Source organism: Diuraphis noxia, unplaced genomic scaffold, assembly GCF_037042655.1.
Source record: "Diuraphis noxia isolate RWA-SAM2 unplaced genomic scaffold, SU_Dnox_SAM2 contig0004, whole genome shotgun sequence".
NCBI classification, from domain to species: Eukaryota; Metazoa; Arthropoda; class Insecta; order Hemiptera; family Aphididae; genus Diuraphis; species Diuraphis noxia.
The window spans coordinates 39,682,670-39,698,624 of NW_028301714.1; the positions used below are offsets into that span (position 1 = coordinate 39,682,670).

Below are 15,955 nucleotides of genomic sequence, written 5' to 3' on the forward strand. Positions count from 1 at the left end.
TTTTTTTTTTTTTTATTAACATAAAGGCTTCAATTACTAGGATTATTAGCCTATAATTACAAAATGATAGTTATACAATATAAAAGTTGACATTGTCTTTATAGATTATCTAATTATTATTATTATACAATGTAAAATATTCTAATATTTACAGTTTTTTGTCTATATCTATTTGTTTGAAAAATTTAAGAATGTTGTCGGAGTTATGTTGATTGAGAGCTTCTTCGATTGACCTTGGATTGTTGAGAATAAAACGTGCGGTTGAAAATGTGGGGCAATCCATAACGATGTGTTCAATTGTAAGGTGGGTGTTGCATGAGTCGCACATTGGTTTAGGTTCCTTGGTGATTAAGTAGGAGTGGGTGATATTGGAGTGGCCTATTCTAGCTCTGTTGATAATTATTTGTTCTCTCCTAGATGCATTTTCAGGGTATGGCCATTTTGTAATTGTTTTTTTGATGTTCCTTAGTTTGTTACTGGTTGGAGTGTCGTCCCAGTGGGTTTGCCATGATGCGAGTATACGTTTTTGAGCTTCGTTTATTAGGTCATTGGAGGTGCTTTTGGAAATGGAAGTGGTAGATGCTGAGGTGACCGCTTCATCGGCCATTGTGTCCGCTTTCTCGTTCCCAGGGATACCTACGTGTGATGGGACCCACATGAAATTGATTTTGATTTTCGATGATGCGATACATTCTTTGGTGAGTTGAATAAGTTCGTTCTGAGGGTATTGTTCTTGAAGTGATGTGAGTGCACTGAAAGAGTCGCTTATTATGAGAGAGGAGGAGATGTGGGAAGTGGCTACATGTTGTACTGCCGTGTATATCGCATATAATTCCGCCGTATATATGCTAGTGAATGACGGAAGTCGGAATTTTAAGACTTCAGTACCATCTACTATTGCAAAGCCGGTTCCGTTTGAGCTTTTTGAAGCGTCAGTATAAATGAGCACGTCGTCGTAGTAGTATAAATCGATTAATTCGTGAAAATGAGATACAATGATTGAGTTTTCAGTTGAGTTTTTTTTGAACTTGAGAAGTTCGGTATTTATATTAGGGGACCAATTCCACGGTGCACATGAGGAGATGGGGATTTTGTTGATTTGGGTACTTTTATTTGTTATAATTTAATAATTACATACTTGCTATTAATTTACAACAAATAAATAACATAATAAAATAAAATAAAACATTTGAAAATTTATATTTGTTTTTTTTTAAATATCACTACAACAATATTATTGGATTCATACAACATCAACAATAACAGCATTAACAAACTCATGTATTCCTCTTTAATGTTGTCAAACAATTTCCAGATGGGTATGCTTTTCTAAATTTTGTTATGAGATCTTGATCAGTTAGCCTGATACCTTCTACCTGATTTCCGAGCGTTATCCTATATAAAAAATACTATTATAATTAAAAAATACAATTTATAGCAAAGTGTAAACTTACCAGTTGGGTTGAATATTATGAGACCGTCCAAATAATTCAATTTTTCTAGTAAAGGGTGACAATCGTTCTATTATGCCATATATTTCATCAGGCTTATGACTAGTGTCTCGTACTTCAGCAACTATTACGTCACAATCTAAACCACAGTTCAAACTGGAAGGATTGCCTTTCTTGCCCACCTTAAAAATATACAACAGGTGTCTCATTTAATGTTAATCATTAGATATAGGGCAAAAAATATGGTATAACATTTTAAATAACTTACCAAACAATGTTCTTTACCATGATTCAGCCAATGACCTGTTCGGCCAGTCCTTATTATCCTTTGTAACTGGTTGGTTTTCACCCAAATTATCTCGTCTACTCGTTCATAACCCCATAGTTTTAGACATTCTCTACCAAGCTCCATAGCTCTTTAAATAATATATGTTATTACAATGATAACAATTGAATACAATTAATGTAATTACAATACTCTAAGCTTCTAAGCTTACCGTCCGGTAACCCATAAAAAAATAAGTCCTTCATCCTGCAATTGTGGAATACCCAATCGCCGCATTTCATCATCAGATAATGTTCCATAAGGAAGTTCCATATGAATATCCCATGGTGGATCGGCCATAATAACGGCAAATTTTCCTGGATTAAACAACAATGAATGAAGATTAAAAATAATAAATTAAACAGTATATATCTTGATAATTGAATATTGACTTATTACTCACCTAAAAAAGTGAAATCCATATACCTCAAATCACACTGAATCCACTGACATGGAAACAATTCAGACTTATCATTAGTTAACCCTTTTTTTGATGGAAAACTATTGAGGGCATTAACTAAATTCACTTTACTAGTTACACCATCAACTGCATAGTGAACATATCTATAACAAGTAAATAGAATAATTATTTTAGAGCATAAAAATACAATACTTTAAATAAATAATATTTAATATTTATGGATCATACATTGTTTACCTGTTTATTTTAATGTTAAATCATATCACCAAATACTAAATAGTAAAGGTAAATATATACTAATAAATTATAAATATTTATAGATTTTTTAATCAGCTGTAGTGACAAACAAAATTAAGAATACAAATTAGGAGTATTATAAGTAAGATAAACTGAAGAACACTTTTGTTATATCTATCTTTGTGGATAATATTGGGAAAGACTTAAATGAAACAAAGATGATATTCAAATCATTAATTTGTTCAAATCAGGAAATAAGTTGTTTAAATTTTAAGAATTGTTTATAAGTTATAACAGCTAAAAGAAAGTTTAAAGAAAACACCAAAAATGATTTCAATAGGTCATCTATGATAAAATATTATATTCTTTCACATACTTATATATATACAATACACATGTAAGTCTGACACCAAGACCACACAATATTATAATATTATATCTTATTAGTGTAAATATTGGGCACTTGGAAAATTTCGCATCTAATTATTTATGCGAAATTCATGGTTTAGAAGTAACTATGAGTAGTTAGTTTAAGTTATTTAAAATGTATTACTCTCTAATATACTGTAGGCCTAATTTAAATATCAATATAATAAAAATTATACAAATGACAATAATCTATCCATAGTTATACCTAAAATATTTACCAATAAATGTATTCATAATCTTAAATATTAACATTTAACATTATAGTTTCCTACCTTCTAATTAGAAATTAATTCAGTTTTATAAATATATATCATAATAAAATGTATTGATACTTACTTACACGTGTCCATATGAAAACAAGTGTTTAAAAAAGAACAATCACCTAATGTTTCATCAGTATGCATTTGAATAATTTTTTTGAAATGAAGCTTTTTACAAACATGTCCTTCCATACAATCTGATCTAGTACCATGTGGACAAAATTCCATAACATGTGTTCCTATTGTAAAAAATAACTACTTGTATCATTTGCATATGTGTTATTGATTTCTTATGGTGCTTATATGTTTACCTCCTTTAGACCGAAATTTTTCACATAACAATTTTTCTTTAACTGTTTGTTTGGTAAGCAGTTCCATTATTTCTTCACTAATTTTTTTAATTTCTTTTTCTCTGATGGAAGGCATTGAAATAAGGGACTAAACAAACATATTATAAATTACATTTTGATTACACTATAAGAGTTTTATTTAGTATTTTACAAATTATATTTACCTTTCCACTCGAGAAATTATAATAAAATTGCTTAAACAATTTACATATTTAATTTCACAAACTTAAGAACAATAAGAAATAAGAAATTGTTGCTAGAATTTTGTTTTAACAATGATTAATATAAAATAATATAATGCAAGAAAAATTACTATGATGGTGGTGAGGAGAATTTAATTAAGTAATAACAATTTAAAACCTATATTTACCATAAAATGGTTAAATTAAGTATATTTTCTTAATTTATTTAATTTGCGTGCAAAATAAAAAAAAAAAACTATAATAATTAAGAATGTATTAAATAAATTACAACTATGTGATTTAATACCAAATTAAATTAAGTTAAAACTCTGAAATAACTTTATGATGCAGTACAATATTGATATCATTTATCGGAAATCTGTATACGATTGAGAAACATATTTTTATGGATCATTCTCACAACAAATTTTAAATGGCTATAACAACAACATAAAGACCGAGTAACAATTTCTGATTTTACTACCATTCTAAAGTTGATAAAATTCCCAAGTTTTTTAAATTCTCCAAGCGAATGGTAAACTACATTTATTTCACATTTCACTCACCATTATGTCATCATCAGACTCTTCAGACTTTTTAAAATCGATTGATAACTTTTGTACTTTTGGATTTTTTAAACCTTCATCAGTATCTTCATCTGAAAATAATTGTTTAAATTCATATTTATATCCACAATAAAATATGTAAAACAATAATTTTAATTACATTCAAGCTGTTTGATTTTATTTTCTATCAGCAAGCGAGATTTTTCAAGATGCAAATTTGAATCGACCTCTGATGATAAATTATTAGTCATTGCAAGTAATTTTGCATGTTCAGCTGTTATTATTTTTAAACCTTGTTGGCCATCAATAGTAATATTTTTTAAGCTAAATAAATAATAAGTATTAAGAGACATTATAAAAGTAAATTTCATAAAACCAATAATACCTTATAAGATTTTGTGCAGCAAATTTATACAGCAAATTAACAACAGATGAATGTGATATGTAGGTAGACTCTTTTTTAAAAAGATCAGTCACCAATTGATGAGAAGTAATTGGAAGATTAACTGATACATCAACAAGTATTTCAAGTAATACACGTTCACCACCTACTTTGCTCCAATCAAAATCTGATTCATCTTCTGCATTACTTGTACTTGGCAATAAAGATTCTCCTGTAAATATTATGATTATAAATTTAATTTATAGATGGCCAATACTAAACCACTAATAGGTATAGCTCTAGTTATCACTTACTAAGAACAATTTTATCAGATGACACATTTAGAATAACTTGCCGCTCTATTTTTCTCTTCTGAAGTTTTTCCCGCAGTGAATTCCGTTTGCTTTTCACAGCTTGAATCTCTTGCCAGGCGTCAGACATGATTGTAAAATTGAAATCGTAATCCCGACCAAAAACTATGGAATCAACTACTGATGGAAAAATAAACTTGCATTCATGTCACATTCCTATTGTAAATTTAAATAAAGGAATATAGGTACATTATCAAAATATAATTGCACCTATCGTATAAGCACGTACATTTAAGTGAAGCAAACGATTGTTTTAATAATCTGGTAGTTTTGTTTTTCATAATTTATTCAGTTTTTAGGTTAAACAAAAAAATAAAAATAAAAATATGGATCATGTTTTAAAGTCATTCATGAAGCTATTCATCGGATTTACATAAAAATTAATAGCTCATCACTTGAGTATTGTAATATAATACTGTAAAAATAAACGTTGAATTTAAAAATCCTACTCAAAATATTATTCTGTGATTACATCGAAAAGTAAACAACTTCGACAAAGAACAGGATGCCGGATGGGGTCAGATCTTCCGCTGATAAGCGTTATCAAGTAGATCGCTACCGTTTCTTCCAACTTTTTTTTATACCAATTTATTACCAATTACAATTTTTCCAATAACATTTTTATGAAGAACAAAATTCATCACTGACTAGGCATACTTTTGAAGAAAGTAGTAGGTATAAAAAACTTGTTGCTTAAAGATATAAAAATAATGTTTCATTAAAAAATAATCCCTGAAATTTAGATTATAAAAAAATCCCCTGTAAGGCTGTAAAAAGAATCACGTGAAAAAAAGTTAGGTGATCATGGTAAAAATAACCCAATTTGAAATTTTCTAAAACTAAAAAAAAATGGATAGTTGTGTTGAATTCAAATTTAATGATGGACAATGAAAAACATTTAATCATGATAAAAGTATAATTAAATACAAGGTGTGTTTCTTTCATATCATATTATTGATTATTGCTATTATAGCTTTTGAGCTAATACTACTTACCTACTTCCTTACCTACTGCGTAACAGTGAAAATGGATTCATGCCTTCATGGTATAAATAGTTTTCTAGGTAATAAGAAATAGCTTAAAATTAATCCGAATATTTTATATATTTACTAATACTATATATAGTTATCAATTTATCATTGTTGTATTTTTTAACGATATAGGTAATAATTCGAATGTATTATTATTTTAAAACTTTTTGTTCAAACATACGACCGTATCAATACGATGTTTATCTTTTAATATACTTACCTCAATTTTATCAAAGGGCAAATTGGATTCAGTGAACCAGAGTCAGTTCATATTGTGAACCCATTCTACTGAGATGGGGAAATAGGCAATCCACTTTTGACGGATTGGATACAGCATTTGATACAGTGGCGTGTAATCTAGGGTCCAAGTGTTGCTCAAGCAACACCTTAAATATCGGTGGGTGGGTGGCTACTAGGTGGGTATTGCTAGAAGGACAATATTATTACAATAATAAACTAATTAAGTGTTTATAGAAAAATACAATATAAATATAATTATAGTATTTGAGTAGTGAGTACCTACTTATATATGGCTATATAGGTACCTATAGTATACCTATAGTTTTATTATTAAAGGACGTCTAATCCGCATGCGTTGTCTCCGTCTTACACACGTACGACATAGGAAATGTTCAAAAAATAGTAGGTACCTATATTATAATTTTTAAGTTATAAATTAATAAACATAATATACAAATTCGACATCTAAAATAACTGAAAGAAACAATAAAAAAAACTAAAATAAATTGGTTTATTTGGAATAAGAATAGCGTGAGTCTAATTTATATATATAAAAATTAAATTTCTATCTCCTACCTATATGAAAAAATAAGTATTTGCTTTAAAACCCTAGACCTACTTATTATAATTGTAATGACCTTATGACTAACAATATTATTATGTTACGAAGATGTGTTTAGTGAGATTGTGGTGGCACAGGATTGGCATATTGGTGGCTTTTGCCGTAGATAATTATATAATTATAATAAATAACAAATTTGTAATTAATTATTAGTTTCGTATTCGGAGAAAACTTTTGACTTGGAATTTTACGAACTAGCTGTCGCCCGACATGGTCGGTACGGAAAATTAATGTGTACACTGTATAACTTAATTTTAACTTTAAAAAGCAGTAATCACATTTATTTAATAGTTCATAAAGAAATATATTTTAGTAAAAATATGCATGTGTTTCTAACATTTAAACACCATCTTAAATATTCTTAATCGATAATCAAATAAATAAATTTAAAAAAAATAATACCAAGGTTGTTATACATAATTTTAATTTAAAGTTATGCATTATTTCGGTATAGTTATCTCATTTCATTATTGCCCGATGCCCTGCAATGAACAGATTGTATACAAGGGCATTGTTGATACAAAAGTAGTATTATAATAAATACCTAGGTAGGTATCTATGGATTTCTCTTATTGATTTAGTACAATATAATCCATGGCGATTGTCAAAGTCGTTGCGGAGGACGCAGTCTATTAAAGATTCTAACATTTCAATTAGATAGCAATGTAGACATGAACGAAAAACATCCTGTTTTCCGTTTAATCTTTTTTTTTTTAAATCACATTATTTTTAGACTTCAATTCAGCAGTATCTGATGCGTTTCCATTTCAGCGTCGGAGTGCATACACGTCGCGGACTCTAACCAATCCCAAAATAATTGATATTTAAGGTAAGTTTGTTTTAATACCAATTCTTTTGCGGCTTAATATTATAAAAGAATTGAGGTACACGTTCGTACACTTTTACAATGGTGATGTTTGCAAAGAGTTCTTCACCTATGCATTTGAAACTAAAAACTACAATAGGCACTTTAAACATACTTTATATTGTGACTTTTTCAAATATAATAAAATATTCCCTTGAACCCAAAAAGTCAGACTTATTATGTCCTTTTACAATTTTTTAAGTAAATGCAAGACTGTCATATTTTGATATGTGGCTGTATTGCATACAGAAATTGATTTTCAGACATACCAAAATATGACAGTATTGTACTTTAAATTATTAATGAATAATAAAATATTATTAACTGTTAGTTTTTTTGAAATTTGATTAAAATTATTGTTGTGTTATAATTTATAATTGCACAGGTAATATATATAAGGATGAAAATTAATCATTTACCTAATAGTTGTAGGTATGTAATCAATATCTTTAAAAATAATTTACTATAAAACACAAAATAAAATATAAAATACTACTTGTCTTTAAGTAAATAGCTTATTTTTATGTATCAAAGTAACAAATAATATGACAAATTAAAAAAAAAAAAAATTCTAAACTGATAATGACTATAAAATTATCAAATGCTTTTGAACAACAAGAGTACAAGACCATAACATTATGTACGAATTTGAATAATTTATTATTATTTTAATAATATAGGTAATACTTGTTTGAAATACAATGTAAAAAAAAAAAAAAAATACTCATTATAATTATCATGGCCTTGTGTTTAATAATATTATGCTACCTATGGCTTTGAAAATAAATAAATAATAAGTCAAATTGTATTATATAAATTAATCACCATCTTCATAGTTTTTTATTATTATTATTATTTTATTAGTATTTGTTTTAAGTATAATCAATTTCAGATATATTAAAGTTTTTATAAAAATGATGATAAGTATCTGGAATAAGTTTTGCTCTGCGCGATAAAATTAAATATTTTTTATTTGTAAAATTCCAGGCTTTTCAATAAATGCAAATTTCATATGTAATGTATGTTTGATAATTTTATTTTGATTTAAAACTTTAATTTCTTGATAATTTGCTTCCCCATAAGTTGTTTAAATTGTTGTAAAAACAACAATTTTTAACTTTAAGTAATTTAATATCTCTCTATAAAACCATTTGACCGATAGTATTTTTATTAAAGTAGTTACAAAAATCATTAATATGACACCTTGTTCTAGTTAAAATGTCATCAAATTCTGATTTTAGACCTTTCTTATGATGTACCTGAGCTTTTATTTTCCTTCCAGTCCTTGTCTTTAATACTATCATCAAAATCTTCATTATCTAAATCTGTAAACAGAATAAAAACTGTGTTGTAACATAAAGTTCATATAAACACGAGATCATTGAGATCAACATAAAATTATTATTTATTATTAGAGTTAGTTATTTAATCACACTAAGTTTCCATTGGCACCTACTAGCTCAATGAAATTTTTTAAACTTTCATTTGATTTGTTTGAATGTGTCATGTGTGGTTTTCAATGATAAATCGTCTAAAAAAATATAATAATAATATAGCTTGTAAAAAATTGCAATTGTGTAGCTGCTAAGTACCTACTTACGGTTCTCATATTCATTTACTTATCACTGAAGGTGTAGTAGTTAACCATCCAATATTACTTTATTTGTAATATTAAATTCTGCATTTTTAATAGCTGTTAATATTTTCATAGAACAATAACACAATTAAATTAAAATTTATGGTTGATAAGGTTTTGTACATTAGAAATTATCAGAAAATGATTAATATAATGAATTGCATACGGTATTTATTAGGGTATATAATATTATACAAAATATATACAATAAGCCAACAACTGACATAGATTAATATATTATTACCTATTTATACATTATATTTTTAATTAATATTGCTTAAAAGTTAAACCATTTAAAATTAAATTACATTTCTACAGATTTATAATTAAACAATTTTATATATATTTTTTTTTTAATGAGCATATTCACAACGACAACAAAGGCTATTAGTTACACTTATTTACAATAATGATATAATATAATATTTAGGTACTGATACAATGGTAAGTTATTTAATTAGGATAAAACATTTTTTTTTTATATAAGATTGAATAATTTTGTTTTTCTTAAAAAATGAATTATGTCTAGGTTTTTTTCATGAATAGGTTATTTTATATTTTACATAGGTACCTAATTCAATAATTTATTAAAATTGCATTTATTATTTATTTTATAAAAAAAATACAATATATCAAAAATTAATAAATAATAAATTGGAATAATATTTTTTTAAATTATCGAAGTAAAATAAATAAACATTAATACAAGTAATTATAATTAATCTTTACGTTATTAAAATAAAAACGAACCGGTAGGTATTCGATTTTTAGTAGATAACTTGTTGTGGTTAGTGAACTAGTGAAGAAATAATAAGATCTTGAGTAAAATATTTAAAAAAAATAAATTAACACATTATAACTAGGTAGGGAAGATAAAAATTAAAAATTAATCGGATTATTTTAGATATATAATACCTGTAATGCATAAAAGGAGCATGATCGTAATCAATAATCAAACAAAAATAGGCTAAGAAAAATAATATATATATATATATTTTTTTTTATTACTTTAAAGCCTCAACAACGAAGGTTATTAGCTTACATATTTTAAAATATTACTTATATATACAGGTACAATTTACAAAATAATATATTATTATATTATTATTATTTAAATTTAAAATTACAAATATTTTTGGTTATTGTTGTATCACATTTAATTATTTAAATGAACATTATTCATAAACGTGAACCTCCTTGGTAATAGAAGTTTTATTGAAATATTACATATCTTTGGATTTATCCTATTAGCGTAACATAATATAATCCGTGGCAATTGTCTTTTAAGAATTAGTTGTGGCAGTCGATTAAAGATTCTAAAATTATAATTTCAATGAGCACTAGATCAAACATGAACTAAAAATATTCTGTATTCCGTATAATTTTAATTTCATATTTAATAATATTTTCAGACTTCAATTAAGTATCTGATGCGTTCTTACGTCGGTATCGGAGTGTACCCATACACGTCTCGGATTTCACCAAAACCCCGAAAAAGAGTCGATGTTTGAGGTAAGTTTATTTTCATATTTCAATCAGGCTTGAATCTTATGTTAGGCTTTAAATAAATATTTAACGTCACAAAAAAATATTCCCAAGTTCCAAGTATCGTTGACGCATGTTTTATTTCTAAGCGCAAAATTAAGAAATACGCGAGGTCGAATAATATAAACGCGCTGCGTCGTTTCTCAGGTTGCCAAACGTATAATAATTATAATTTTCTAATTAAAACCTATGTATGTGTTTATAATGTTTTATATGTTTGTAATCGACATTTTTCAATTTTTGTTTAGTTAGTTAATCGTAATATCCGTTTCAACTGATAACATCAGTATATACAAAACGCATAGGGAGCAATTTAATTCGTACCTAAATGGTAATTTGTTCCAAATCCAACGTTAGAAGTCAGGAATTTAGAATAAAATATATTTTATTTCGATAAATTATGTATATTATAGATATTTATAGTTATTTATAACCTTTATTCTTTATCTTATATCTAATATCATAGGTACTTATTGAGTTATTACATTGTAGGTACACCTATAAAGCCCTATGACCTAAAGGCTAAAAGAATTGATCACTGAGTGGTGAACTAAGCGGTTATGAAAAATATATTATAACTTAGTTATCATACTAATAATATGTTAAAATAGTGTATCTACCTAATACATATACACAGGAGTTATTATTTTCTTCAAAATTGTACAGTCATTATTTATTATGAAGTTACCTACGCATGGTTAGGTAAATAAACAAAATCTAATTTATTGCAATCGAATTTTTAATCATTTTCTAAAACTCAATCTTTCAAAAATAATAGAGAATAATAATTATAATATTCATGAATTCTTGAAATAAAATAAATAAACAAACTAAAATACGCAATAATAATTAAAGTTTGTATAAAAAATTTTAAAATAAAAATGAATCGGTACTAGAGTTTTAGTAGCCAGTAGGTATAATGTTTTTATAGCCATATAAAATTAATAAGTTCTTGAATAAAATAATCAAAACACATAATAACATTAAAAGGATTGTTTAGCTATATTTTATCTGTAATAATGAATAAAAAGTGGGTAAGTGGATGTCGCTCTGCTATACAGGTTAGGGGGTGGGGTTGACCTGTGACAAGGGTAGGTTAAATTTGAATGCAATGATAGGTATCAATGTATCATTGTAGACGAAAAACGATTCTGAACGGAGATGATTTGTCAGTCTAGGATATATTATATTTAAATATTATCATATATTCTATTTTGAAACAAATATTTTATTTTTCAATTAAGACGCATTTTGCATAAGGCATGGTTAATCAATTTTTCCAAAAACATTGCATGTAGTTATATCATAATTCATAATAACTTGTATTATCATAGATATACATATACCTGGTTTGAGGATAAATCGTTATTATAACGCGATTTCATAAAAATTCTAAAACTCAAACGCTCAAAACATTTTTCATATAATGACGCATCAAATTTTCTCTATAGTTATTTGAAACAAAACTTATGGAAAACTTAGTGTTAAATTTCATAACCTTAGATATAAATACAAACAATATTATGAATTTTGAATTACAAAATAATTTGCAAATATTCACGGTTTTGACGAATTTTTATCAATATTTGAAATTCAAATGCTAATAAAAATTTAATTTGAATTTCCGGGAGACATTTTTTTGTGATAAAGATTGACAAATTTGTAAGGAATCTTGTATTAAATTTTCAAATCTTAGATTTAAACAGAACATTTTTATGAATTTCTAGCTTAAAACAACTTGTGAATTTTTGTGATTTTTACGTATTTTGTCAAAATTCATAATTTGAATGCTTATAAAAAAATGTGACTATGAATTTATTTTTATTTTTCAACTGCTATTGTAACAATATGTTAAGAGCCTTGTATTAAACTTTCAAGATTTTCAAACCAAAAAATAAATTTTTATCGATATTAATTTAAAAAAAAACTAATGATGATCGAAAATTGCATATACCTATGAATAGTTCAACATAAGTCAAACATTTTTGAAAATGTTATGGCGGTTAGAATATACTTATATAAACATTCGGTGAAAATTTCATGTTTCAATATGGTCATTTGTTTTAAAGTTACATCAAAAATCAAAATCGATTTTGTCGAAAACTGATTGAGCGTACAATATCCCGTTTTTCCCTTAATTTTTAGTTTTTTTATCCCGATTATTTAGAAAAATATTAAGAATACTTTTTACCACCAAAGTACCAATTAGATTCACTTTCTGATCAAATAAGGTACTGAAGTCAAAAATCGAAGCAATTTTACTGCCCCAAAACGTGATGACAGACATAAAAAAATATTGGATTTGACGAATTTTTGTCAATATTTGAACTTCAAATGCTAATAAAAAAAAATTGTGCCTAGGTATTCTTATAATTTTTTAGTCACTATAAGAATAACCTATTAGAAACTTTATATTAAAATTTCAAGGTTTTGATGGTATTTTTATATGGCCAAAAAAATTTTACTCACACATCTATAATTTCAGTGGTCTATAAATAACTCTAAAATTAAACTGTATATAGATTACACTAACATAAATATTTGGTGAAAATTTCAAGTATTTACAGTGATTAGTTTTTGAATTACAACCATATAAAAAAATCGATTTGGTCGAAAACTGGTTTTGCGTAAAAATTCCGTTTTTCTGTCATTTTTTCTTTTGTTTTTCTCGATTTTTTTGAAAACTGTTGGAAAATTTTTACTTTTGACCTCTATAATACACCTAGGATATTCACTTTTATATCGGAAACCACCCCCAACGTTTGAAGTTGAAGCATTATTTCGACTAGTTATGATGTACCTACAGACACACATAATTGTAAAATCAATACATTCATCACTTCGTTCACAATCTAAAATGAATAGGTCAGAAAATATTATATATATATATATATATATATTTTATTGAAATTTCAGAGGTGGTATTCGTCAGTGAAGATTTGCCAACTAAATATCATATTCGTTGTGAAGCCTGTGTGAAGTGTATTAACAATATTTCGAAGATGAAGTTTTATAGTATTTATTATCAGATATTGGGTAAGTAATTTTCTATTTTTCAGTAGGTTTATTTTTATTTTATTAATTTATTAATTGATCAGGGGATAGATTACTTGCAGTTTTTAAATTATTCGTTTTGTAACCACTGGTATAACACTATTCAAGTTATCAATAAAATCGTGATAAAAATTAGGAAATTGGTCAGGTATAATAATATTTAAAATTTTTATTTTTTAATAATTTCCTCAATGATATTTAAATATTTTCACCAATTATCAGGTACGATGACCTGATGGTACTATAGGGACTGGGTGTGTGTGAGTGGTGGCAGAGTATGATAAAGAGATAGGGTGGGGGAGAGAGAGAGAGAGTGAGAGTGAGAGAGAGAGAGAGAGAGAGAGAGAGAGAGAGAGAGAGAGAGAGAGAGAGAGAGAGAGAGAGAGAGAGAGAGAGAGAGAGAGAGAGAGAGAGAGAGAGAGAGAGAGAGATAATGAGAAGTAGTGTAGAGAGATAGTAGAGAAGCAGAAGAAAAATCGAGAGAAAAAGGGTGAGAAAGAAAAGGAGGGATAGTAAGAGAGATAGATAGTGTGAGGTAAGGTTAGATTAGGTTAGGTTAGGTAAGGTAGGTACTCTAGTGACTTGTAAAGAGAGGGCGAGAGAAGGATAGTGTGAAAGGGAGTGAGAGAGGTAGATAGGATGAAGGATAAGGAGATAAAGTGAATGAGAGGGTGCAAGTGTGAGAAAAACGGGTAGAGGGGGAATGTCAGACTAGTGAGTGTGAGAGAGATAGGTGAGGGGGATGGTGTGAAATTGATAGGGTGAGAGAGAGGTAGTGTCAAAAGGAGATGATTAGGTTAGGTGGGGGAACAGAACAAAAAGCGAGAGAGAATTGTGAGAGGTTGTGAGAGACAGTGAGATAGGTGAAGGGGAGGGCGTGATAGGGATAGGAAGAAAGATGGGTAGTGGCAGAGAGAGAGGATTAGGTTAGGTGGGGGGAAAGGAGATAGTTAGGTAGAATAGTTATGTTAACAATTCTGAATATGTAGGAAAGGATCTTAATTGCAAAGGTCACTTGACCCTTTGAGTGATACTACCAGGTTAGGTAAGGTTTACAACCTTCGACTTATGGGATAGAATAAAAAGAGAAGGTTGGTTAGGCCGATTAAGAGGATGTCAGTGGAATTTTTTTTTCTCCGACTCATGCGCAATATATCAAATTTTTTGTTAACAATAATCTTAATAATTTCTATTTGCTATGTTGTGCGTGGGTCAGAGAGAAAAAAAAAGAAATGCACTGACATCCTCTTAAGTGTTATCAAGTAAAAAAAGCTCTTGATTGTTGACTGTTTACATTATTATAAGTCTTGTAAAAAGTATGACTTTGTCATTACATATTTTGTTAAAATATCACATCAATCAAATGAATATTATCTTTAAAATAACAAATTTTATTTTTATATACAAATTTACAATTTCATTAAACATATTATTAATAGTCTTATTATGAAAAGTAATGTAATGCTCAGTAAAAAAAAGGTACTAGAGTTGTAGCTTGATAAGTAAAAAAATTTAAATATTTTAAATTCTCATTCTCAAAATAAAATATTTGAATACTTTTGTTTAATATTACTTTACAAGATTGTATTATGATTGTTATTAAAAAAATAAAATTGAAAGTAGGCATGATTGGAAGTAAAAGTTATAATTAATAACTGTAGAACTATAGGACTTTTATGTACTTACTAATAATTCATTAAATATATACAGTTAGATAGATTATTTGTTTTTGTAGTCCAATGTAGTGGTTTAGAATGATCAGATGAGTTCTTCCTTGTATAAGGATTTCATGATTATGATCTGGAATCTGAATGGTTAATCCATTTAATTTCTTGTAGCTTACATTTATTTATTTTTATAAATTAACAATTTTTATTTTTATTTTATTGTTTTTGAACATTGATTTGTAATTAGATTATTAGTATTATTTTTAGGTACCTATAGTCTTGTAGAAATTAGGACATTTTAATTGGTTATTATGTTAAATT

General features: G+C 27.1%; 1 protein-coding gene across 2 annotated transcripts; it reads right to left on the bottom strand.

Moving 5' to 3' along the window:
• Nucleotides 1-1,176: 1,176 nt before the first annotated feature.
• Mettl3 (methyltransferase like 3) lies at nucleotides 1,177-5,444 on the bottom strand. Of its 2 annotated transcripts, none has more exons than XM_015520960.2 (12): nucleotides 5,204-5,444; nucleotides 4,918-5,094; nucleotides 4,607-4,835; nucleotides 4,382-4,545; nucleotides 4,222-4,313; nucleotides 3,435-3,561; nucleotides 3,200-3,362; nucleotides 2,180-2,340; nucleotides 1,949-2,093; nucleotides 1,720-1,867; nucleotides 1,455-1,633; nucleotides 1,177-1,395 (listed from the first exon to the last, which is right to left on the bottom strand). In XM_015520960.2, exons 1-12 carry the CDS (start codon nucleotides 5,253-5,255, stop codon nucleotides 1,278-1,280), a joined length of 1,755 nt encoding a protein of 584 aa, XP_015376446.2. In that variant the 5' UTR covers nucleotides 5,256-5,444; the 3' UTR covers nucleotides 1,177-1,277. The 2 variants fall into 2 exon arrangements, with proteins under 2 accessions (XP_015376446.2, XP_015376448.2); XM_015520962.2 differs by having other exon boundaries at nucleotides 4,918-5,130.
• Between the last annotated feature and the right edge of the window lie 10,511 nt (nucleotides 5,445-15,955).

Coding starts and splice junctions, on each gene's coding strand:
- Mettl3 (XM_015520960.2), bottom strand. CDS start 5,255: ATGAAAAACAAAACTACCAGATTATTAAAACAATCGTTTGCTTCACTT. Junction 4,314..4,381: donor TAAAATCAAACAGCTTGAAT/GTAATTAAAATT, acceptor AATTATTTTCAG/ATGAAGATACTGATGAAGGT. Junction 3,363..3,434: donor AAAATTTCGGTCTAAAGGAG/GTAAACATATAA, acceptor TTTTTACAATAG/GAACACATGTTATGGAATTT.